General features: G+C 43.8%; 1 protein-coding gene across 5 annotated transcripts in view; it reads right to left on the bottom strand.

The window, feature by feature from the left end:
- The window catches only part of LOC106565476 (inositol 1,4,5-trisphosphate receptor type 1), a 169290-nt gene that overhangs the window by 73909 nt on the left and 71498 nt on the right, over positions 1–23883 (bottom strand). For all 5 annotated transcript variants that reach the window (XM_014132695.2, XM_014132696.2, XM_014132697.2 and 2 more), the window contains exons 10-33: positions 23595–23690; positions 23382–23426; positions 19609–19763; positions 17058–17157; positions 16607–16767; positions 16089–16230; positions 15678–15836; positions 9741–9913; positions 8406–8525; positions 7162–7356; positions 6518–6769; positions 6095–6236; positions 5721–5874; positions 5299–5489; positions 4929–5061; positions 4786–4840; positions 4446–4611; positions 3410–3580; positions 2757–2837; positions 2319–2456; positions 2018–2143; positions 1598–1798; positions 1131–1382; positions 597–722 (exon numbers count right to left, since the gene is read on the bottom strand). In XM_014132695.2, coding sequence (XP_013988170.1) covers positions 597–722; positions 1131–1382; positions 1598–1798; positions 2018–2143; positions 2319–2456; positions 2757–2837; positions 3410–3580; positions 4446–4611; positions 4786–4840; positions 4929–5061; positions 5299–5489; positions 5721–5874; positions 6095–6236; positions 6518–6769; positions 7162–7356; positions 8406–8525; positions 9741–9913; positions 15678–15836; positions 16089–16230; positions 16607–16767; positions 17058–17157; positions 19609–19763; positions 23382–23426; positions 23595–23690 — 3534 coding nt within the window. The remainder of the gene's footprint in view (positions 1–596; positions 723–1130; positions 1383–1597; positions 1799–2017; positions 2144–2318; positions 2457–2756; positions 2838–3409; positions 3581–4445; positions 4612–4785; positions 4841–4928; positions 5062–5298; positions 5490–5720; positions 5875–6094; positions 6237–6517; positions 6770–7161; positions 7357–8405; positions 8526–9740; positions 9914–15677; positions 15837–16088; positions 16231–16606; positions 16768–17057; positions 17158–19608; positions 19764–23381; positions 23427–23594; positions 23691–23883) is intronic.

Raw genomic sequence — 23883 nt, 5'->3', positions numbered from 1 at the left:
AAGCACCCGAATGTCCATTGAGAACGCACAACGACTATAACATTTAGCTAACCTAAGAATGACAGGAATAATCAAGTCAATAAACATTGGGTAGTTAGTTAGATAGCCTATAGTTAATATACTGGCAAGTTTGATGTATAAGTAGCCAACTAACTTTAGGTAGCTAGCTAACATACCAGTACATACTGCTGTAATGATATGCTATGTGGTTCGTAAGGACAGCGTAGCTAAAATATTGTCAGCCAACATAACGTGTAAGGTAACTTATTTGAAAAGTAATTACTTTATTACATTGCTCAACATTGTTAGCATTTGTCATAATTAGTATCCGCTATTGTTGGACTTCGGTGGCATATTTTCCAACATTTTCTTCAAACCTGAAAACGATGTGATGCCACACCCATTTCCTGAAGAATTGCATCAATGGCCCTAAAGTACGGAAATAGTGTCCTCTGCTTGTATACTTAATATTTTGGCGAATTTAGTACAACATACAATGACCAGTAAGCATAAAATATACTCAATTCACATCACAAATAGTACTGTTCATGTGGGGAGTATTCGCACACAGCTCCTGTCTTGTATAAGTCTCTCACCCTGCAGATGTCCACCAAGAAGTTCTCAAAGAGCTTCCACATGTGGTTGCTGGTGTAGATCTCCTTCATCTCCACCTCCGTGTCCACATAGCAGTGGTTCAGGAAGTTGATGTAGGCTATCTTCACCTGGAGAGGACAGCGTTAAGCACACTCATTACACCCTGTCCATAGCTCAAGGAGTTGTTTTACAATGATGATGAATACATCATGATGTGATTCTAGCTCAGGGCAGGGCACAGTGATTGGGGCCTGTTAGTTGACTAATCTAGGGGCCATGGTTGTTCTGAGTTTGTCCCTATAGAGTAGGGCTCACTACTGTCTAAGACCGAAAGATGACAGATAGTGGACAATGACTTGTCCATAAGAGTGAGATGGGAACGAGGGCAGACAGGCCATTATGGGGACGGTTAGATGATGAATGGCAGGCCTGTGAAGACTTGAGGATCCACAGCCCCCTGCTCTACACCTTCAAGTCTAACCCTAACTCCCTAAACCTAAACTCTGCTTCTTCCATCCTGAATCTCCTCAGCTCACCTCAGGGATACAGTCCTCGTGGGTGACCACCCTCACTATGTCGTCCAAAGGTAGCAGAGAGTTACATTTGATCTCAGTGTAAACGTTCTTTCCCTCAGTGCAGACAGCCAGCAGCTCTACCAGGTGGATGTGGTACATCAGAGGACTGTTCTGATCCATACGGTCTCGCTCAGACCTCATCATCGTGACCAGGGTCTGGAAGGACGCACGGTCGTTGTAGAACACCAGCACGTCCTCGCCAGCGTTCACCAGCTAGGGGGAGAGAGGGACAGAGAAGAAACATATAGAAAGTCAATGGAACGAAATAGACTATGGAACAGGGATTGAAAAATACAACAAACTGTGTAGGATACAATATGATTTCATTGGGTGGTTATGATTTGATTTAATGACGAATGTGTCGTACGACTGGCTGGGCAGAATAAAAAATTGGCAATGAGACAACAGGGTGATGATGAGATAGTTACCTCAGCCATGACGATGTCCTGACACTTTTTGATGAACTTGCTCTCGGCCTTGACGATGGTCTGCAGGAACTTGAGGTACTGGACGTTGCGGCCGTGCGTCTCGATGCAGTGGACAAAGTGCTGTACCACGCGCTCGTTGATCTCACTGCACAGCTGGAAGTTATTCATGAAGATATGCTGCATGGTGACAGCCTCTAGGATCTGATAGGGGGAGAGAGAAAGGAGGGTGAAGGAGAGAGAGAGAGATGGAGGGAGGGAGATACAAAAAAGAGAGAGATCAACATTGAATTGGTACATCTTCAGAACTCCTGATGTATATAATCTCTCAGGTTTTATTTTATTAGGGGAAGACAGTGCTAATGCCATGGTTAAAGTAATAACAGTGGTGAGGTCATGGTGGGTCAGTGCGGTCTGTCTCACCCCTGGATTGAGGAACAAGTTGATGTGTTTGTGGAGCAGAGCCTGGTTCTGCTGGTTCCCTGCACAAAAGTTCTGCAGGAACTGGTGGGCCAGCTTCATGATCTCCTGCATACGCACATCCTCCCCCTGGAGATAACACAGAGGATGAAAGGATTGCGAGTACACACACACACACACACACACACACACACACACACACACACACACACACACACACACACACACACACACACACACACACACACACACACACACACACACACACACACACACACACACACACACACACACACACCAGTACCTTCTCGTAGGGGATCTGCAGTAACTCCAGCACCACGGTGTGAGCCCCCATGTTCCTGAGGAGTCTCTGCTGCTGCTTCTTACTCTTCCTGCCTGACAGACCCTCCTGAACACATAGCCTGCTGAGACGCAGCAGAATCTACACACACACACGGGGGAGACAAACAAGTGGAGAGAGAGGGTCTAGCTCAACTATGTTAAAAGGGAAACTGCAAGATTCTGGGCAATTTAGCTGCTGTTCTACTTACTTGGCTCGCAAAACTACCTCTAACTTTCTTCATACTGCACACAGAGACATAACAACGGTATCCACGAGTTCATCTGACTCTGGGTAAGTAAAAAGGTATTGCCAGAATCTTGCAGTATCCCTTTAACCATAGCCCTATCCATCCCAGAGATAATACAGTATACTGAAAAGTTAAGACTCTTTAGACTTCACCTCCTTCACCACTCTGTAGTTGTAGCTCCTGGTGCTCTCTGGTTTCTTTGGCTTGTCTGAGCCACCCGAGTTGGAGTCACCCTAACGAACAAACAGAACAAGACCATTAGCCAATGCATCTCTCACAAAGGATAGTGAGTTTAGCTAACAATAAAGCTCTATTGCCATAGTTTAACACAGAGAGCCAGCGGTGAAAAAAGTACCCAATTGTCATACTTGAGTAAAAGTAAAGATGCCTTAATAGAAAATGACTAAAGTAAAAGGCACAATTTACGTGTTTTTTTATTTATTTACAGATAGTCAGGGGCACACTAACACTCAGACATAATTTACAAACTAAGCAGTTGTGTTTAGTGAGTCCACCAGATCAGAGGAACAGGGATGTTCTCTTGATAATTGTGTGAATTGGACCATTTTCCTGTCCTGCTAAGCATTCAAAATGTAACGAGTACTTTTGTGTGTCAGGGTAAATATATGGAGTAAAAAGTACATTATTTTATTTCGGAATGTAATGAAATAAAAGTAAAGTTATCAAAAACATAAGTAGGTAAAGTACAGATACCCCAAAAAATGACTTAAGTAGTACTTCAAAGTATTTTCACTTAAGTACTTTACAGCGCTAACTCCTGGTCTGTGGATGCCTACTACTGTACCTTCTTGTGTTGCGACTCTGCAGAGCCCTCCCCAGCGTCCATGCCCTCATCTGGCCCCTGTCTCTTGTAGACCCACAGCTCAGACTTCTCCACAATGGAGCGTAGCTGGTCCAGGTCTGACTTGATCTGCTTGTAGTTCTCTACATCCTTACTGGTCACCAGCAACTGGACCTGGAGGCATGGGCAACAGACCAGTAGGACACCAGTATGGAGGATACCAGGTGTGGGATGGTTGTTTATGATTAGAGTCGAACAATAGTTTTACCTGACCATGTGCCTTGACTAGGACAAACTCTGGGCCCTCGGAGGTTATAACTGCAGATTTTCCTGGTCAAGTCATGCAGCCATTTCCTGGTCAAGCTAAATTAAAAGCCTAAGTGGTACTTGGATAATTGTATAATTCTAAGGATATTACGTAAGTGTGAGTGATGGGTCATGGGTAGACAGGGTAGCCTAGTGGTTAGAGCGTTGGACTAGTAACCGAAATGTTGCAAGTTCGAATCCCCGAGCTGACAAGGTACAAATCTGTCATTCTGCCCCTGAACAGGCAGTTAACCCACTGTTCCTAGGCCGTCATTGAGAATAAGAATTTGTTCTTAACTGACTTGCCTAGTTAAATAAAGGTAAAAATAAAATAAAAAACTAATGGAAAATATGGACAATGAGTACAGTAACTTCTAGGAAAGTGAATATGTATGATTATTCTGCATATATGACAAGACAACAGTACATTAGTCATTCATATTCTGACAGACATACAATAAGTGCATTATAATAAGGGCATATAATTATAGCTAATGGTTATGCTTTTGTGATGCAGATAAACTCAACCCTAGTCTTTCTGAGAAATGTTTATACAATCTACTCATGCATTTGGAATTGGCAACTTTGAATGAGATATAGGTCATGGTTTCTATAACATTACAATAGGCAAGTGAAGGTCTGTTTTTTTTTTTTTTTTTTTTAAACTGCAGGTCAGAAAACAGCTGACCCACGCATCACTAGTATATACAGTGGGTGGGTAGTAGGAGTGTACCTGTTTGAAGGCCTGTAGAACCTCCTGTCTCTGACTGAAATGTCTGAAGAGCAGGTGGAGGGCTCGGGACACCAGGGGAGGGTAATCATGCATGGTCAGGTGGAGAAGGACCCTCAGGAAGGTCCTACCACCATGGTCATCCAGGTCTAACGGGGTGTTCTCCTCACTGGATGCGGACACACAAGCAAACATATGTAAAACGTGCGCGCCGCGCACACACACACACACACACACACACACACACACACGAAAAATACAGAGGCAAACGCACACACACCCACACGGTCAAGTATCAAACAATAACTAAACTGCTGCAGGTTTGGTGTATCACAACAGTTACCTTCCACCAAATATCCCCTCTGCCTGCTCCTCTATGTGCTCAAAGTCCAGAGCTCCTGAGAAAACAATTCAGAGTAACCTTAGTAACACACAAAGAGGTGACATGCCAAGTGATGGGTGACATGACCTGAGCTCTCCTCCTACCTGGCATGTTGTTTGGTCCCTCATGGGTTCCTGCTATAGACAGATCTGACTGGGAGTTGCTCTCATCAAACTCCCTTTTAAAGATACACAGCAAACAGGAGATCCGGTAGTCCAGACGCACATTCAGAATGAACTGCAGAGAGACAGAGAGGAACATGACACATACTGAATAAGTAAGACTATTGTACTGTAGAGGGATCATATTAGAATAAGCATTGGGGGTTATGGGTGAGTGGTTGGGGTTAAGGAGGGTAACCAAGTTTGGGGGAAGGGCGTTTGCAAATGGGTGTACGGGTGTATACAGTAGATCTATGGTCTGTATGGCATTGATTGTGCTATGTGTGTACTGCATGTGTGTGGGCCTTTCTACCTGTAGTATCTCTATGATCTTGAGCTTGGTGTCCATGACCAGGATGTCCTGTTTCTCCGGCTCTGTCTGGGTCTTGACCTGGTCCCCGTCGGGTGGGTTGATGGGGGTGGTGGGCAGGAACCCCCCTCCTCTGAGCACCACCTGAGTCATCAGCTCCCCCACCCCGTGGATGGAGCGCATCACGTTACTGCCTGGAAACACACATGATTGCGTCAACCATCGTGTATGTGAGAGCAAAATTGTTCTGTCCTTTGTTGGCCATGGGGTGAATAATGCTCAAGCCTAGTGTTCCAAAATCCCAGAAGTCAAGCAGAATTTCTGGGAAAAACCTGGGAACTTTAGAATAGTTTGCAACCCTACTAAAGCCCCACTGATGTATGGAGCTTCACCCCTCTGCGGGGAAGTGTGTTACTGTGTCCTACCTTTAGTCTCGTCTCCCTTCTCCAGCTTGTTGATGGGGAAAATGGTGCTGACGTGGACACAGTCCAGGATGGCCAGCAGGATCTTGGTCAGCCTCAGCAGGTCACTGAAGTTGTAGAAGCCAAAGTAAATGAGGTTCCTAGATAGATTCACTACCTGGGAATGGACAAAAAGAGACAGGAAGAGAGAACAAAGCTAGTGCTTAGTAAAACCATGTCCTACTGAAACTCATTCTTCTTTGACCAATAGGAAGTGCATTTAATACAGATTAGAACAATAGTGACTGAGCCTAATACTGCTTTTTGCCTTTGACCAATATGGACTGGGTCTCATATTGATATGACCAATAGAGACTGAGCTTCCAGATGGGACTGACCTCGAAGGTGAGTTTGTTCTTCTCCTTGTCGGCAAATGGGAAGCTCTGACACACCACGTCTCTAAGATAGTTCTCGACAAACTCCATGGTCAGGGCAAAACACTCCTTGATCTCATCCTTGGACGTCCCGTCATTGTCATAGCTGGGACCAGAGGGACACAGATCACAGGTAGGGGACAGGTGAGTACTTACGACTAACTCTTACCATGTTAATGCTTCTCTAAATACTCCACTAAGAATATTTTTTTTTGCTTTATCTAAGTTCTAATAATGTCCATGTAAGACAGACAAGGCTATGGCACATTGTTTTCAAACCTTCAGTACAAACTGTATACATTGCACTAACGTATTTTCTGATTGGCCATTGAACATGTCACTAACTCCCTTCCTCAACCCTGATAGGCCGTCGGCCCTGCCACTCACTCGTCAATGGCGATCTCGGAGGGGATCTCGGACCAGAGGCGGGCGTACTTGACGGGAGTGACCTGTTCCTGGGGGTCGCGGTCCACATGCATGTGCAGCATCATGCGGCAGAAGGAGGCGCGCAGGTCGTAAGGCAGATCCTCGTCAGACATGCAGCGCAGGATCAGATCCACGTCCATCTGGCCAGAGATCTTATTGATGGCCAGGTACTGACGGTCCAGACACATCCTCGCAAACAGGTTCAGCTGGTACCTGCGAGAGAGAGAGGGACATAGGCATCACTGCTTAGACATTAAGATACACAGAGACCAGGAACAAACAGAAAATTAAAGTTAAGGTTAGTGACGCCGCCTGGTTCTTTTTATTAATCAATTAATGTAATTAGTTGCAGAATAAAGTCGACCTTTTCAAAGTAGTCATGTGTAAGGGATGAGGGGGGTGGGTACACATCTCATCCACTCCCAATGTGCAGGACCCACCCCCATTTCCAAAAGCAAGGAGGAAACCAAGCATATATACACACACACACACACACACACACACACACACACACACACACACACGAGTATCGACAGAGACAGAAGTTATTCATCTTCTACAGATAAGACAGTAAAGATGAGAGAAAGCGTGGTGGTGTTTCTGACCTGTAGTAGCTGACCACCTCTTGGTCCTCCTTGGCGCCCTCCTTGGCATCTTGGGCCAGCTCTCTGATGCTCTTACTTCTGATCTCCTTACTGCGGTCCTTCCAGAACAGCCACACCTCCTCCTCGTCCTCCTCAGACTCCACTGAATTATCCTCGATGGACGCTCCCTCGATCTCAAACCTGGACAGCACCAGTCTGGGGAGGAGACGAACCAGTATTACTCCTCTAACCACAGATTTAGGAGTAGACTATCAACAATCATATCCTTAACCATTCAGGGGTGGAAACAATATCTGATCTCAAACCTGGACAACACCAGTCTTGCTCTAACACACCTGATTCAGCTAACAGTGGTGCAAATTGAAGACCAATGGCGGATTAGTTGAATCAGATGTGTTGGAGCTGGGCTAGAACAAAATCCTGCACACAGCCGGTTGACCATCCCAGAGGTACATACAAACATGTTAGCGTGGCTATACATATGACTGACATATTATAGCTATGAAACACAGTGTGGTTGAACCAAACAGCATCACATGGATTTCTGAGAACACAAGGAGTAAAACTGCCTCTTCATTTGTGTTTGTTTAGCACTGAGAACAAAACACATAGGTATAAATGAATGCAAGCCTTCCGTCATAAACAAATATTACAGTTGACTATAGAATACTATAGTACTTACTATAGAATTATATAGTATTCTGTAGTAAACTGTAGCATACAGCAGAATACTATGCTACACTCCGTAGTATCCCTCGATCATATGTACTACTTACTATAGAATTTTGTAGTATAGTGTAGAATACTACACATTGTAGTATCCCTCGATCGTGTAGTGCTTACTATATAATTTTGTAATGGACACATGGAGATATTAAGTGCATTGCAATCAAAGCATTTTCTGTCTGAAAGAACAGATGTTTACTGAATGGCTACATGTTGTACTAGATAGGCATGTCCATTAGGACAAGCATGAGGATCCACCAGGAGTAAACACTACGTTATGTAGTCACCTTGAACAGCTTGATCTGTATGACTGAACGGGCTCCTACTGAATACACTTAAATAAAGAGAGCAGTACTACTGTACACTGAAGAGCTATTTATCTGCCATACTAGAACAGCCTGTAACACACCATAGACCTAGACGACCATTGACTATTATTGTTAAATGTTTAGGGGAAATGGGATTTTATAAGGTATTGATTAATTGAAATCCCTTATAAAACTGAGGAGAGGGCTTACTTGGTCTCTATAAGGATGTCTCCATTGGTGGGGTCCAGGACTGCGTTACAGATGAGCTCCTGTGTCACCGGGATGGATTTGTTCATAGACACACACAGGTCTGACAGATAGTCCAGGAACCTGGAACACACACACACACCATTCAATGTCAACTGCTCCTTTCATATGGACAAAGGCATTCACAAGTGCACAAAAACACATTTCTATAGACCCATGATGTCCCCAATGAAAAATTCCCCAAACACTTCACAATTAAATGACACATGAAAACATAGCATCCGCCCTCGAGCAGCTTACAATACACTCCACACCACAGGAGGCTGCGGAGGGGAGGATGGCTCCTAATAATAGCTGGAACAGAGCACATGGAATGGCATCAACCAAATGGAAACCATGGATTTGATACCATTTCACTTATTCTGCTCCAGCCATTATCACAAGCCCGTCCTGTCCAATTAAGGTGCCACCAACTTCCTGTGATCCACACGTCTTTACTCCCTTGATGTGGCAAACGACTAACACATTCCGACACACAGCCACCAGTCTTCAATTACATAGAACACAGCAATATACTGTATCATCTGGCTATAAGGAGCATACAGACATATCAAGACAAGCAAATGAACACATAAAAAACACTATACACACAAACATGTGTGCATGCGAAGTGAGCGCACTTGCACACCCCCACATGTTTGTTTGTTTTACCATCTTTGTGGGGACCAAACAATTTATTCCCATTTAAAATCCTATTTTCCCTAACCCTAAACCTACCCCTAACCCCATAACCTAACCCATAACTGAACAAAAATATAATCGTAACATGTAAAGTGTTGGTCCCATATTTCATGAGCTGAAATAAAAGATCCCCACATTTTTCAATACGCACAAAGATTATTTCTCCTAAATTTTGGGTACAAATTTGTTTACATCTCTGTTAGTAAGCATTCTCCTTTGCCAAGACAACCCATCCACCTGAAAGGTGTGGCCTATTAAGAAGCTGATTAAACAGCATGATTACACAGGTGGACCTTGTGCTGGGGACTTTAAAAGGCAACTCTAAAATGTGCAGTTTTGTCGCACATCACAATGCCACAGATGCCTCAAGTTTTGAGGGAGCATGCAATTGGCATGCTGACTGCAGGATGACCACCAGAGTTGTTTCCAGAGAATTTAATGTTAATTTCTCTACCATAAGTTGCCTCCAACGTCATTTTAGAGAATTTGGAACCCTAACCCCTAAGCCTAAAATAGCCTTTTTCCCTATGGGGAAAGTATCCTTGTGAGGACTTCTGGTCCCCCACAAGGATAGTAAAACCAAACACACACACTGACCTGGGCTCCCGGTTCTTCCTGACGAGGCTGACAAAGGTGTCTATCTCTGCAGCGGTGATGTGTTTCTCCAGCAGCTTGCGGTTGTTGTGGAGCAGGGCTGTGATAGTGTCCTCAGCCAGAACATCATAACCTATCTGCTTCTGCATGAAGCGGAACTGCTTGGCTATATACTCCTGTGGGACAAACACAGGCTCTGATCATAGTCAAACATTATCACAACATTGGGACTGTGGTCCTTTATGGCTCAGTTGGTAAGTGCATGGCGCTAGCAACACCAGGGTTGTGGGTTTGATTTCCACTGGGGCTACTCATATGAAAATCTATGCACTCACTAATGTAAGTCGCAATAGATAAAAGCTGAATGAGGTCAATAAATTAATGTAAACCCCGTTGAATGTCTTAGCCACATTTGATTTAACAAACATTTGAATTGGATTTTCAATTTGTTCATAGTGTGATCAACCTCGCTACTAAACTCAGCAAAAAAAATGAAAAAAAAGAAATGTCCCTTTTTCAGGACCCGGTCTTTCAAAGATAATTCGTAAAAATCCAAATAACTTCACAGATCTTCATTGTAAAGGGTTTAAACACCGTTTCCCATGCTTGTTCAATTAACCATAAACAATTAATGAACATGCACCTGTGTAAAGGTCGTTAAGACACTAACAGCTTACAGACGGTAGGCAATTAAGATCACATTTATGAAAACTTAGGACACTAAAGAGGCCTTTCTACTGACTCTGAAAAACACCAAAAGAAAGATGCCCAGGGTCCCTGCTCATCTGCGTGAACGTGCCTTAAGCATGCTGCAAGGAGGCATGAGGACTGCAGATGTGGCCAGGGCAATAAATTGCAATGTCCGTACAGTGAGACGCCTAAGACAGCGCTACAGGGAGACAGGACGGACAGTTGATCGTCCTCGCAGTGGCAGACCACATGTAACAACACCTGCACAGGATCGGTACATTCGAACATCACACCTGCGGGACAGGTACACGATGGCAACAACTGCCTGAGTTACACCAGGAACGCACAATCCCTCCATCAATGCTCAGACCCCAATAGGCTGAGAGAGGCTGGACTGAGGGCTTGTAGACCTCACCAGCAACAGCGTCGCCTATGGGCACAAACCCACCATCGCTGGACCAGACAGGACTGGCAAAAAGTGCTCTTCACTGACGAGTCACGGTTTTGTCTCACCAGGGGTGATGGTCAGATTCGCGCTTATCGTCAAAGGAATGAGCGTTACACTGAGGCCTGTACTCTGGAGCAGGATCGATTTGGAGGTGGAGGGTCTGTCATGGTCTGGGGCGGTGTGTCACCACATCATCAGACTGCCTGCAATGACAACAAGCTCAGTCTCAACGCTGTGCATTACAGGGAAGACATCCTCCTCCCTCATGTGGTACCCTTCCTGCAGGCTCATCCTGACATGACCCTCCAAGCATGACAATGCCACCAGCCATACTGCTCGTTCTGTGCATGATTTCCAGCAAGACAGGAATGTCAGTCTTCTGCCATGGCCAGCAAAGAGCCCGGATCTCAATCCCATTGAGCACGTCTGGGACCTGTTGGATCGTAGGGTGAGGGCTAGGACAATTCCCCCCAGAAATGTCTAGGAACTTGCAGGTGCATTGGTGGAAGAGTGGGGTAACATCACAGCAAGAACTGGCAAATCTGGTGCAGTCCATGAGGAGGAGATGCACTGCAGTACTTAAAGCAGCTGGTGGCAGTAACAGATACTGACTGTTACTTTTGATTTTGACCCCCCCCCCCCCCCCTCCTTTGTTCAGGGACACTATTCCATTTCTGTTAATCACATGTCTGTAGAACTTGTTCAGTTTATGTCTCAGTTGTTGAATCTTGTTATGTTCATACACATTTTTACACATGTTAAGTTTTCTGCAAATAAACACAGTTGACAGTGAGAGAACGTTTCTTTTTTTGTTGAGTTTAGTTCAGGGCTTCCGAGTGGCGCAGCGATCTAAGGCACTGCAACTCTGTGCTAGAGGCTTCACTACAAACACCCTTGTTCGAATCCAGGCTGTATCACAACCGGCTGTGATTGGGAGTCCCCATAGGGTGGCGCACAATTGGCCCAGCGTCATCCGGGTTTGGCCGGTGTAGGCCGTCATAGTAAACAAGAATTTGTTCTTAACTGACTTGCCTAGTTAAAAAGGTTACACAAAAAAGTTTTCGTATTGTTGCCTCAGTATTACTTACCTACAATTCCCACTCATTACTTCAACAACAACACATTTACTGTAACACAGGCAAAACAAATGACATTTTGGGGGATTTAAAAAAGGTAGATAAAAAGTAAGATTCCCCCCTCCTGTAAATTCCCATGGGTAATTCCCAAATGTCTTCCAAATGGAAATTATGTCTGGCTGCACAACCGATTGGCAAACATACTGCAAATTGAGAAATCATGTGACTAAACTGAATAAAAAGAAGAAACTACACTATGAAACAAAGATGAATGACAAAGAATGATAGTAAAAAGCATTGGAGCACCTTCAATGACATTTGGGGAAAAAAGGCAAACTCAGCTACATCAGTCAAATCAGATGGTTCCTTCATTACAAAACCGACTGATATTGCCAACTACTTTAATGATTTATTCATCGGCAAGATTAGCAAACTTAGACATGACGTGCCAGTAAAAAAAGCTGACACTACACATCCAAGTATTTCTGACCAAATTACAAAAGATAAAAATTGTAATTTTGAATTCCGTAAACTAAGTGTGGAAGAGGTGAAAAACGTAATGTTGTCTATCAACAATGACAAGCCACCGGGGTCTGACAACTTGGAAGGAAAATTACTGAGGATAATAGCAGACAAAATTACCACTCCTATTTGCAATATCTTCGATTTCAGCCTACTAGAAAGTGTGTGCCTTTAGGCCTGGAGAGAAGAAAAAGTAATTCCGCTACCTCCTTTACTGGCTCAAATTGCTGACCACTCAGCCTGTTACCAACCCTTAGTAAAGTTTTGGAAAAAATGGAGTTTGACCAGATACAATGCTATTTTACAGTAAACAAACTGACAACAGACTTCCAGCACGCTTATAGGGAAGGATATTCAATAAGCACAACACTTAAACAAATGATTGATGATTGGCTGAGAGAAATTGATGATAAAAAGATTGTGGGGGCTGTTTTGTTAGACTTCAGTGCGGGTTTTGTCATTATCGATCTTAATGCTGCTGCTGGATGGTGGATAAATATGGTGGATAAAGAGTCTAAACACAGAACACAGAGGGTGTTCTTTAATAGAAGCATCTCCAAAAAAGTCCAAGTAGAAATCAGGAATTCCCCAGGGCAGCCGTCTAGGCCCCTTACTTTGTTCTATCTTTACTAACGACATGCCACTGGCTTTGAGTAAAGCCAATGTGTCTATGAAAGCAGATGACTCAATGCTATACACTTTGGCTACTAAAGCAACTGAAATGACTGCAACACTTAAAAAGCTGCAGTTAGTTTCAGAATGAGTAGCAAGGAATAAGTTAGTCCTAAATATTTCAAACTAAAAGCATTGTATTTGGGACAGATCATTCACTAAACCTCAACTAAATATTTTAATAAATAATGTGGAAATTGAGCAAGTTGAGGTGACACTAAACTGCTTGGAGTAACCCTGGATTGTAAACTGTCATGATCAAAACATATTGATACAACAGCAGTTAAGATAGGGAGAAGTCTGTCCATTATAAAGCGCTGCTCTACCTTCTTAGCAGCACTATCAACAAGCAGGTCCTACAGGCTCTAGTTTTGTCACACCTGGACTACTGTTTAGTCGTGTGGTCAGGTGCCACAAAGAGGGACTTAGGAAAATTGCAATTGGCTCAGAACAGGGCAGCACGGCTGGCACTTGGAGGTACACAGAGAGGAAACAATAAAATGCATGTCAATCTCTCCTGGCTCAAAGTTAACTACTTGTATTTGTGAGAGGTATTGACATGTTGAAAGCACTGAGCTGTCCGTTTAAACGACTAGCATATAGCTCAGACACCCATGCATACCGTACAAGACATGCCACCAGAGGCCTCTTCACATTCCCCAAGTTCAGAACAGACTATGGGAGGCGCACAGTACTATATAGAGCCATGACTACATGGAACTCTATGCAAGCAGTAGAATCAGATTTTTTTTAAATGCATAAAAATACAGCTTATGGAACAGCGGGGACTGTGAAGCAACACAAACATAGGCACAGACACATGCATACACACACGATAACACATGCTGCCTTGGCAGCAGCTAATGGGGATCCATAATAAATACAAATAAATACAAATCTGAGACTGGGAGAACAGAGGTCGTCCACAGGCACCAGGCAGCTTCCTCCTTCAGTTGAATCCAGCCACCACTCCAACAATTACACACAGTATGTGACAGTGTCTGTGTGTTTGGACAATGTGTCTGTCTGTGTGTTTGGACAATGCATGTTTCTGTAGGCATGCGGTCGTGAGTGTGTGTGCATGTGTGTGTGTGTGCGTGTGTGTGTGAGCGAGGGTGCATGTCTTGTGGCCCGGAAGGGAGCGTTGTGCTGCTGAAAGTTTGATGAAGGCAGAATGTGAGTAAGGAGATGATTGTGTACTACAGGAAAAAGTGGACCGAGCACGCCCCCATTTTCGTCGACGGGGCTGCAGTGGAGCAGCTTGAGAGCTTCAAGTTCCTTGGTGTCCACATCATCAACAAACTAACATGGTCCAAGCACACCATGACAGTCGTGAAGAGGGCATGACAAAACCTATTCCCCCTCAGGAGACTAGATTTTTTTTTCAGATCCTCAAAAAGTTCTACAGCTGCACCATCGAGAGCATCCTGACTGGTTGCATCACCACCTGGTATGGTAACTGCTCGGCCTCTGACCGCAAGGCACTACAGAGGGTAGTGAGAACGGCCCAGTACATCACTGGGGCAAAGCTTCCTGCCATCTAGGTCCTCTATACCAGGCGGTGTCAGAGGAAGGCCCTAAAAATTGTCAAAGACTCCAGCCACCCTAGTCATAGATTGTTCTCTCTGCTACCACACGGGGAGCGGTACCGGAGCGCCAAGTCTAGGTCCAAGAAGCTTCTAAAACAGCTTCTACCCCCAAGCCATAAGACTCCTGAAGATCTAGTCAAATGGCTACCCAGACTATTGGCATTGCCCCCCCCCTCCCCTCACCACTGCCACTCTCTGTTGTCATCTATGCATAGTCACTTTAATTAACTCTACCTACATGTACATACTACCTCAACTAACCAGTGCCCCCGCACATTGACTCTGTACCGGCACCCCCCTGTATATATTGTTATTTTTTACTGCTGCTTTTTAATTACTAGTTACTTTTATCTCTTCTCCGTATTTTTTGAAACTGCACTGTCGGTTAGGGGCTCGTAAGTAAGCATTTCACTGTAAGGTCTACACCTGTTGTATTCGGCGCATGTGACTAATACAATTCGATTAGAGAATACTTGACACACTGACTAAACAGCACATTCAATTACAGCTAAATGCCATCATACAGTTTAGGCTAATTGTATAAGTGCTGTGGCTTGATATTTTGGCTATAGGCTAAGTCCCTGGAACACACAGTCCAGAACACCATGTGAAAACAACCCCTATGCCATTCCTCTACTAAAGCCCGCTAGGGTCTGCAGGTCTAATCGAACCAGATACTGTAGGTGTATATAAGCCAAATGGATATAGCTCCACTCAGGCTTGCAATTGAATTAGGAGAACATCCATCATATTGCTTACACGCTCATTTAGCATCTTCAGATCAGCAAACACTGAAAGAGTATGGGTTAGGTTAAGGAGCTAGGGATAAGGTTGGGGTAGTGGTTGTTTTGGCACCAGGCCATTCATGTGAACTGTCATGTGTGTCCTTGTGTGGCTGTTGTAGGCCCAGACCAGCAGGCCTGACAGTTACCGCACTGCGTACCTGGTTCTTGCGGTAGTCCTGTTGGGAGTGGCGTAACACACGGTAACACAGGCGGCAGATGTGCCTGAAAGGGGCGTGGCGCTGGTCAGCCAGCTCCTCCAATCGCAGCATGGGCCCATCCCCGCTGTCTGTGAATGGAGCCTGCAGTAGCTTGAAGATCTGGAGAGAAATTCCACCCATTGGATGATAGTCCATCAGGTTAAGAAAATACATTTGTTTGGAAAAATGTTAGCTGAAGTATGACAGTTTGTTATACTTTGTTGAACTTCAACAGAGGTTAATAGAAGACAAAGGAGCTTGCTTCCCAATGGATCCACATTGAAAAGGAATTAATTAGGCGGCCTAAGCCTTTTTCACCCCTTCAGTCTGTGGACGTTCTAGTTGTCCCTTATGAATGACATTGTCCTCTACCTGTTTGAGGATATTCTGTTCCCTCATGAGTTTCTGTCTCTCTCGGTTGGGCTTGTTGACCATGATTTCCAAAACGTCTTGGCCATTATTGGGGATGTCCACCACGAAGAACACCAGGTCCTCCAGAAGCTTGGTCACCGCCCTGGAGGACACACAGGAAGTATTTTTTTACTTTAACCTTTATTTAATTAGGCAAGTCAGTTAAGAACAAATTCTTATTTACAATGACAGCCTTCCCCGGCCAAACCCTAACGACGCTGGGCCAATTGTGCGCCGCCCTATGGGACTCCCAACCACGGCCGGTTGTAATACAGCCTGGAATCAAACAAGGGTCTGTAGTGATGCCTTGAGCCCTGAGATGCAGTGCTGCACCACTCAGGAGCACACAGGAAGATTATTTGAGATTTAGAATTCTTAATGGGCGTCATGTTGATACCCAGAGTTCCAAGGACATTCCATTCTGGAATGGTTTGGTGCCTACATTGAAAAGGTAAAGAACACCAATGGCTGCCATGTACCTCCTCTCGTTCTGAGTGATGGTGCCCTTCTCCAGTTTGCCTGCGATGGACGCCAACACTTTACTGGCATCATTGGCAAAGTCAAGATCTCTGACTTCAGCGGGCGAGACGGGTACGATGGCAAACGCCTCTTTGTCTTCTTTCAGTGCAGATGTGCCGATCTAAAAATAACAACATTTTGAAAAACTGATGAGTTAATTAGGATTGTAAGATTAAGTGAATTCTAGTAAGTAAAACTCACAAATAGAAAATGAATCATTTGTGCATCCGGTGGTCAGATCTAATGTGAGGGTATTATTTTATTATTGAGCAATGTTTGTGTTGGACAGATTTAAGTGGGACACATAGAAAACATGATATAAAGTAGTTAAAGATTGGGTTTGACAGACTATTGGTAAGGTCTCAAACTGTCTGGTCTTAATGGAGATTGGCTGGTTGAGCTGTCACTCACACGTAACATGACAGGTTTCTCCTCTTCCTTGTCGATGGGATGGTTAGTGCTGTGGACCCATGTGTTGGTGCACAAGTGTCTGAGCCTCACATACGAGTTCCTGGGCGGGCGGGCGGGCACGCGCACACACACACACACACACACACACACACACACACACACACACACACTGAGTCAAGAATTAATGTCATTATTGGGCTAGGCCCACTATAGCACATACTAAGAAGTTCCATACCAAACAGGGGAACAGACATGTGCCTCTGGTTAAATGTTGAAAAATGTATATTTTCTGATGTATTCCAGTACAGAGAGGGATATCATAATAATAGTGGTTACTTTAAAACCAAACATCTTATCTGTATAAATCTAAAAAAAAACAAAAAACATCTTCTCCTTCATCAAAGTCACCAGTCCTTGCAACCTCACAACCAACATGAATCAGTAACACTGGTTACTGCAAGTCAAACCCTCCCTACTGTACAGTCAGCTTGGAAGTCAAAAACAAGACATAGACACGCACATGCTTTATTGCTTCATGACCTCATGAAACTCCCTCACCTACTCTCCCAAGATGGAAACTCTCCCTACCCTCTCCAAAACACAGGCTCACACCTGTCCTATGTCAACTGATTCTGAACACTCCATGAACCTAACACAGCCCACTCACCCTTTCCACTGAAAGTGAGAACAGAAATGTGTTTTAATGGGGGAATTCCACTTGAAATCAACTAAATGTGTCTGATAACGAACGAACAAACACCACACAAATCTAAAGATTACACACACGACCAGTCAAAAGTTTGGACACACCGACTCACTCAAAGGTTTTTCTTTATTGTTACTATTTTCTACATTGTAGAAATCAAAATGATATTTTATATTTGAGATTCTTCAAAGTAGCCACCCTTTGCCTTGATGACAGCTTTGCACACTCTTGGCATTCTCTCAACCAGCTTCATGAGGTAGTCACCTGGAATGCATTAAAATTAACAGGTGTGCCTTGATAAAAGTTAAGTTGTGGAATTTCTTTCCTTCTTAATGCATTTGAGCAAATCAGTTGTGTTGTGACAAGGTAGGGGTGGTATTTGGTAAAAGACCAAGTCCATATTATGGCAAGAACAGCTCAAATATGCAAAGAGAAACAACAGTCCATCATTACTTCAAGCGCTATGATGAAACTGGCTCTCATGAGGACCGCCACAGGAAAGTAAGACCCAGACTTACCTCTGCTGCAGAAGATAAATTCATTCGAGTTAACTGCACCTCAGATTACAGCCCAAATAAAAGCTTCACAGAATTCAAGTAACAGACACATCTCAACCTCAACTGTTCAGAGGATACCGCGTGAATCAGGCCTTCATTGTCGAATTGCTGCAAAGAAACCACTACTAAATGACACCAATGATAAGAAGAGACTTGCTTGGGCCAAGAAACACGAGCAATGGACATTAGACTGGTGCAAATCTGTCCTTTGGTCTGATGAGTCCAACCGCCGTGTCTTTGTGAGATGCAGAGTAGGTGAACGGATGATCTCCACATGAGGGGTTCCTACCGTGAAGCATGGAAGAGGAGGTGTGATGGTGCTTTGCTGGTGACACTGTCAGTGATTTATATATAATTCAAGGCACACTTAACTAGCATGGCTACTGCAGCATTCTGCAGCGTTAGGCCATCCCATCTGGTTTGTGCTTAGTGGAGCTATCATTTGTTTTTCAACAGGACAATGACCCAACACACCTCCAGACTGTGTAAGGGCTATTTGACCAAGAAGGAGAGTGATGGAGTACTGCATCAGATGACCCGGCCTCCACAATCACCTAACCTCAACCCAATTGAGATGGTTTGGGATGAGTTGGACTACAGAGTGGAAAAGCAGCCAACAAGTACTCAGCATATGTGGAAACTCCTTCAAGACTGTTGGAAAAGCATATAAAACACTTTTTGGTTACTACAGGATTCCATATGTGTTATGTTATAGTTTTGATGTCTTCACTACTATTCTATAATGTAGAAAATAATAAAAATAAAGAAAATCCAAACTTTTGACTGGTACTGTGTGTGTGTGTGTGTGTGTGTCCTTCCAGGGGGAGGAACATGACTGTTTACTTTTCATATTGCAACATTTTCATTAGAATCTGATCTGCATCAACAGTGGGCTACATAGTCACTATGTTTTTTTAGGATCCAGACACACAGTCATCAGAAAATGTTTCAGTTATTGAATTGGAATTTCAGTTAAATTCCTCAATTGACTGACTTCAACTCAAATTGACCCCAACCCTGACAAATGCAGCCTGGTCACTCACCTTTGCACATGACAACAACACAGGATGTTTTTTTAAATCAACTAATTCTCATGGACATAGTAAAAAGAGAGATTTCTTATTAGAAAAATGGTAAATTCCTCTAAAAGTATTATGAGTAATAGGGTCTTTTCGCACAATGTGAACTGTGGGGGCTGCTTAGCGGCAGACTATGTGGCCCTAAAGTCCTATCTGGGCAGCAGGAAATCCCCCCTCTTAGCATGGTAGGCTCCAGCTCAAAGTCCTACCTGGGCACCAGGGAGTCCCCCCCTCTCAGAGTGGTAGGGTCCAGCTCAAAAATGGAGGAGATGTCATTGCCTTCAGGGACAGACACCAGGGTATACATGACCTTCTCCTGGGGGTTCCTGAGGCGGGCGCGGAGGTCGACCTGCTCAGAGTCCAGCTGGAGACACAACATGGAAACACAGTCTCGTCAGATCACTGCACAGAAACATAGACATGGGCCCTGAAGACCAGGATCAATGATTATGAAGAGTAAAATAATTGATAGACCATCAATATACACTGAGTATACAAAACATTAAGAACACCTGCTCTTTCCATGAAATACACTGACCAAGTGAATCCAGGTGAAAGCTATGATCCCTTTTCGATGTCACTTGTTAAATCCACTTCAAATCAATGTAGATGAAGGGGAGGACACAGGTTAAATAAGGATTTTCAAGCCTTGAGACATGGATTGTGTACCATTCAGAGGGCGAATGGGTAAGACAAAAAATGGAGGTGCCTTTGAACGGGGTGTGGTAGTAGGCACTAGGCGCACCAGTTTGTGTCAAGAACTGCAACGTGTGTATCACGAATCGTCCACCATCCAAAGGACATCCAGCCAACTTGACACAACTGTGAGAAGCATTGGAGTCAACATGGGCCGGCATCCCTGTCCCTATGCTTTCCTTTCAACGTCTTGTAGCGTCCATGCCCAGACGAATTGAGACTGTTCATACTTAATTGTATGAAGTTCTAAAGGCCAAAAGAGACATCTTAGTGTATTGTGAAGTACAAATCAGTGTTATCACTCGTAAATATCAACAAATATGTATAAATATTAATTTCAGTAATTAGAGTAATAAGTACATTTTGTATAATTATCTGGTTAAACTGCAGCTCTTTTATACGTTTGGGTCTTCTGCTGTGTTCACATGGTCACTATTGTTGAGTGGATGATTGTCTAGTAATGCATTACCCTTTTGACTTTATGGTATGGACCAGAACCGCACTGTTCTGGCTTGGTGATTTTCTTTTTACGTTATCCTATTAAGAAACTACATTGTGGATTCATAACCAGGCCAGTGCAGTATAACTTGGCTAGGCTTCGGTATACAGTTGAAGTAGTAAGTTTACATACACTTAGGTTGGAGTCATTAAAACTCATTTTTCAACCACTCCACAAATTTCTTGTTAACAAACTATAGTTTTGGCAAGTCGGTTACGACTTTGTGTCTTTGGTAAAGCAGAACGTACTTTGGTGCGAAAAGTGAAGATCAATCCCAGAACAACAGCAAAGGACCTTGTGAAGATGCTGGAGGAAACAGGCACAAAAGTATCTATATCCACAGTAAAACGAGTCCTATATCGACACAACCTGAAAAGGTGCTAAGCAAAGAAGAAGCCACTGCTCCATAACTGCCATAAAAAAAACAAGACTATGGTTTGCAACTGCACATGGGGACAAATATCGTACTTTTGGAGAAATGTCCTCTGGTCTGATGAAACAAAAATGGAACTGTTTGGCCATAATCACCATCGTTATGTTTGGAGGAAAAGGGGGAGGCTTGCAATCCGAAGAACACCATCCCAACTGTGAAGCACGAGGGTGGCAGCATCATGTTGTGGGGGTGCTTTGCTGCAGGAGGGACTGGTGCACTTCACAAAATAGATGGCATCATGAGGCAGGAAAATTATGTGGATATATTGAAGCAACATCTCAAGACATCAGTCAGAAAGTTAAAGCTTGGTCGCAAATGGGTCTTCCAAATGGACAATGACCCCAAGCATACTTCCAAAGTTGAGGCAAAATGGCTTAAGGACAACAAAGTCAAGGTATTAGAGTGGCCATCACAATGCCCTGACCTCAATAATATAGAAGATTTGTGGGCAGAACTGAAAAAGCGTGTGCGAGGAAGGAGGCCTACAAACCTGACTCAGTTACACCAGCTCTGTCAGGAGGAATGGGCCAAAATTCACCCAACGTATTGTGGGAAGCTTATAGAAGGCTACCCGAAACATTTGACCCAAGTTAAACAATTTAAAGGCAATACACCCAATTAGTATTTGGGAGCATGTAAACTTCTGACCCACTGGGAATGTGATGAAAGAAATAAAAGCTGAAATAAATCACTCTACTATTATTCTGAAATGTCATATTCTTAAAATAAAGTGGTGATCCTAACTGACCTAAGACAGGGAATTTTTACTAGGATTAAATGTCAGGAATTGTGAAAAACTGAGTTGAAATGTATTTGGCTAAGGTGTATGTAAACTTATGACTTCAACTGTAAGTCCATCTCCATAGAGTCAGGGACAAACACACACCTCCAGGCATGGAGACAGCCCTCAGCTCCCTGCTCTGTTAGTCATACAAGCTTGTTCAACCATGTGTTGACAATAGCTGCGTTTACACAGGCAGCCCAATTCTGAACTTTTCCCCACTAATTGGTCTTTTGACCAATCACATCCGATCTTTTGACATAATTTTTTCAGATCTAATCTGATTGGTCAACAGACCAATTAGTGAAAAAATATACGAATTGGGTTGCCTGTGTAAACACAGACTAATGCGACTAGGGTATCAGTACTTACTATATAGTCCTGTGTTTTGTGGGGACAATTGTGCAACTGAGATCATTCCTAGTGGTAGACTGCCATCTGTTGGCTAAAGGTTGCCTGACGACTCAAACTGTTCCGCTGCTCTATGTTCGCTACATACTTCAGCCTGAGACTGCCATTGTTGAAATTGTTTTTGGTGATGTCAAAATGAGTGGTGTTGTACAAAACAAAGTCATCAGCGATTGGATCATCTCTAACCACTCAGTGTATCAAAGCCAATGACATATTCAAAACACTGCTTTACCAAAGACAGTACAGTATGAAGATAGGCAGAAACTGCTTCTTCAATAGAAATCCTCAACCACACTTGTAGGCGATGTCATGGCGACGTTGGCTAGCAAAGCTCATGCATAGAAAGACGTCATCAGGTTTATTAGTCGTCTGGCGCCGAACAGCGCATGTGCAGGCCGTCAAATCAAAGGCATTCCTCATTCCTTTCATGAGGTTGGACTAATAACATGTTCTACTACTTAAGACATTGGCTAGGCTGTGCCTTTAGATTTCAGGAAAATTAACAACTAAGGAAGAATTGTTCAATACATTGACTTCTCAAACCCCAAACTGGTCTACTTGGTCTGTTTTGCAAGCATTCACGTAAGTCTTGCGATGTTGCGCCCCTGGGTTTAGAAACTCTGTGGCTTTACCCACGTGTGCTTTGGCTCTAGCCCAACCCATCGGTTTCTGGGACCAATCAGAACGGTTAGAATATGTTTGCTTTCTAGAAATAGGCAGAAAGGTACTCAGATCCAGGCTCATTGTGGAGAAAAAAAACAACGTCCATGGGCGTGGCATAGCGATTGGCCAGAGCAAGGAGTTTGGGTAGCCAGGCAAAGTTAACAGCCCACACTAGTTCCATCAGACTTCTCTATGCAGACACCGCCATCTAATGGTGGTACTGGGGAAGTGGTCGTTACTCTGACATGGTGTTCAAGCGGAGGTACACAAGTTAGAAGAGTTACAATGATCACACACTAGTGGTATGTGGCTGATACATTTCACATTGTGTCAATGGTGACTGAAGACGTTGGGTTGGTTCATTCAGTGGGTCACAGGAAAACACGGTCACAGAAGAATACTGTATCTGGGAACGACTGGTTCAGATGATCCACAGTATTCATCATTCCTCAACACCCTTCAGAGCCCACTGCTACCAGAACAGGACAATGTGACTTACTGAGGAGCGGGACTCCAGGCACTCCTCCTCATAGTCAGGGTTCACCTGGAAAACACACACACAACAGTACACACATATAATGTGAGATTAGAGATTACTACCCTGGTAAAAATTAAAGATCAATATGATTTTGACCTGTGTTGTAGGTACCGCAAGGGTGTGTGTGTGTGTGTGTGTGTGTGTGTGTGTGTTTGTAAAGGCAGTGTTACTGACCTCTGCAGCCAGGTAGTGTCCAGTGGCCAGGTGTTTGAACCTGAACAGACTGTTCCAGTAGCCAGCTCCACCTCGACATGGATCATGCTGCACCACCTATCATGAGGAGAAACACAGACATCAGTCACATGTCATATCTCACGCTGGAGTTTTGTACATGCACATTTTAATAACTTGTCAGACCATATAAACTTTAAAGACAAATGTAACTTTTAGTGACCATAAATTGGCAGTTGCGAGGGAGCAGTGAAATTGCCATGATCTGAGGTTCCTTCTACAAATTCTATTT

Source organism: Salmo salar, chromosome ssa12 (assembly GCF_905237065.1).
Source record: "Salmo salar chromosome ssa12, Ssal_v3.1, whole genome shotgun sequence".
Lineage (NCBI taxonomy): Eukaryota > Metazoa > Chordata > Actinopteri > Salmoniformes > Salmonidae > Salmo > Salmo salar.
The sequence above is the reverse complement of the archived record's forward strand: the minus strand, read 5'-3'. Positions and strand labels throughout refer to the sequence as shown.